We start from the raw sequence: 947 nt of genomic DNA, 5'->3' as shown, positions 1-947 counted from the left end.
AGCTTTGTCATTCGATTGATACGAAGGAAGTCTTTAGACGATACACCACCGACGTAATTGCTACGGCAGCCTTTGGCATAAGTGTAAATTCTATGAAAGATCGAGACAATGAATTCTACATAAGAGGAGTGAAGACGGCTAAATTTCCTACGGGACTACTAAGGATGGCCAAGTTAATGATTTTAATCTTACTTCCACGGTTTGCCAAATCAATTGGGCTGACTTTTTTTCCATCGACTACGACCGAGTTTTTCAAAAAGATCGTACATGAAACAATTAGAGCGCGAGAAGAACAAAATATCGTCAGACCGGACATGATTCATTTGTTAATGCAGTCTCGGAATAAAGACAGTGTGCACAAAATGTCATTGGATGACATAGTTTCGCAAGCTTTTATTTTTTTTCTTGCGGGTTTCGAAACTTCTGCGATCCTGATGTGTTTCGTTGCTCACGAATTGGCGGTTAATCAAGATATTCAAGATCGTTTGCGTCTGGAAGTACAGCAACATCTTGCCGACGGAAACAGTGAGATTTCTTATGAGTCGCTATCCAAGATGACTTACATGGATATGGTGATTTCAGAAGCTCTCAGAAAATATCCACCACAGTTTGTCACAGACAGACTTTGTGTAAAGAGATACGAACTGCCCCCATCGCAACCAGGTCGCAAGAATGTAATCGTCGAACCTAACGATGCAGTGCTGTTTCCTGTTTATGGTATACATCACGATCCGAAGTATTTTCCGAATCCGAATAAATTCGATCCCGAAAGATTCAGCGAAGAAAACAAAGATAACATATTACCCTACACTTATCTACCATTCGGTCTTGGGCCCAGAATGTGTATTGGCAATCGGTTTGCTCTTATGGAAACTAAGATCCTGATAGCTCATCTTTTACAAAAGTTTACTTTGAAAACTACGAAAAAAACCGTGGAACCTATTGTA

The 947-nt window shown here is 40.2% G+C and overlaps 1 protein-coding gene across 1 annotated transcript; it reads left to right on the top strand.

The window, feature by feature from the left end:
* Positions 1-5: 5 nt before the first annotated feature.
* Positions 6-941, top strand: LOC105460925 (cytochrome P450 9e2-like; the record flags this gene model as incomplete). The annotated part of the gene is made up of 1 exon (XM_011707421.1): positions 6-941. A coding segment is annotated over one exon (936 nt), but the record flags the coding sequence as incomplete, so codon positions are not given.
* Between the last annotated feature and the right edge of the window lie 6 nt (positions 942-947).

Source organism: Wasmannia auropunctata, unplaced genomic scaffold (genome assembly GCF_000956235.1).
Source record: "Wasmannia auropunctata unplaced genomic scaffold, wasmannia.A_1.0 LD313678.1, whole genome shotgun sequence".
Lineage (NCBI taxonomy): Eukaryota > Metazoa > Arthropoda > Insecta > Hymenoptera > Formicidae > Wasmannia > Wasmannia auropunctata.
The sequence above is the reverse complement of the archived record's forward strand: the minus strand, read 5'-3'. Positions and strand labels throughout refer to the sequence as shown.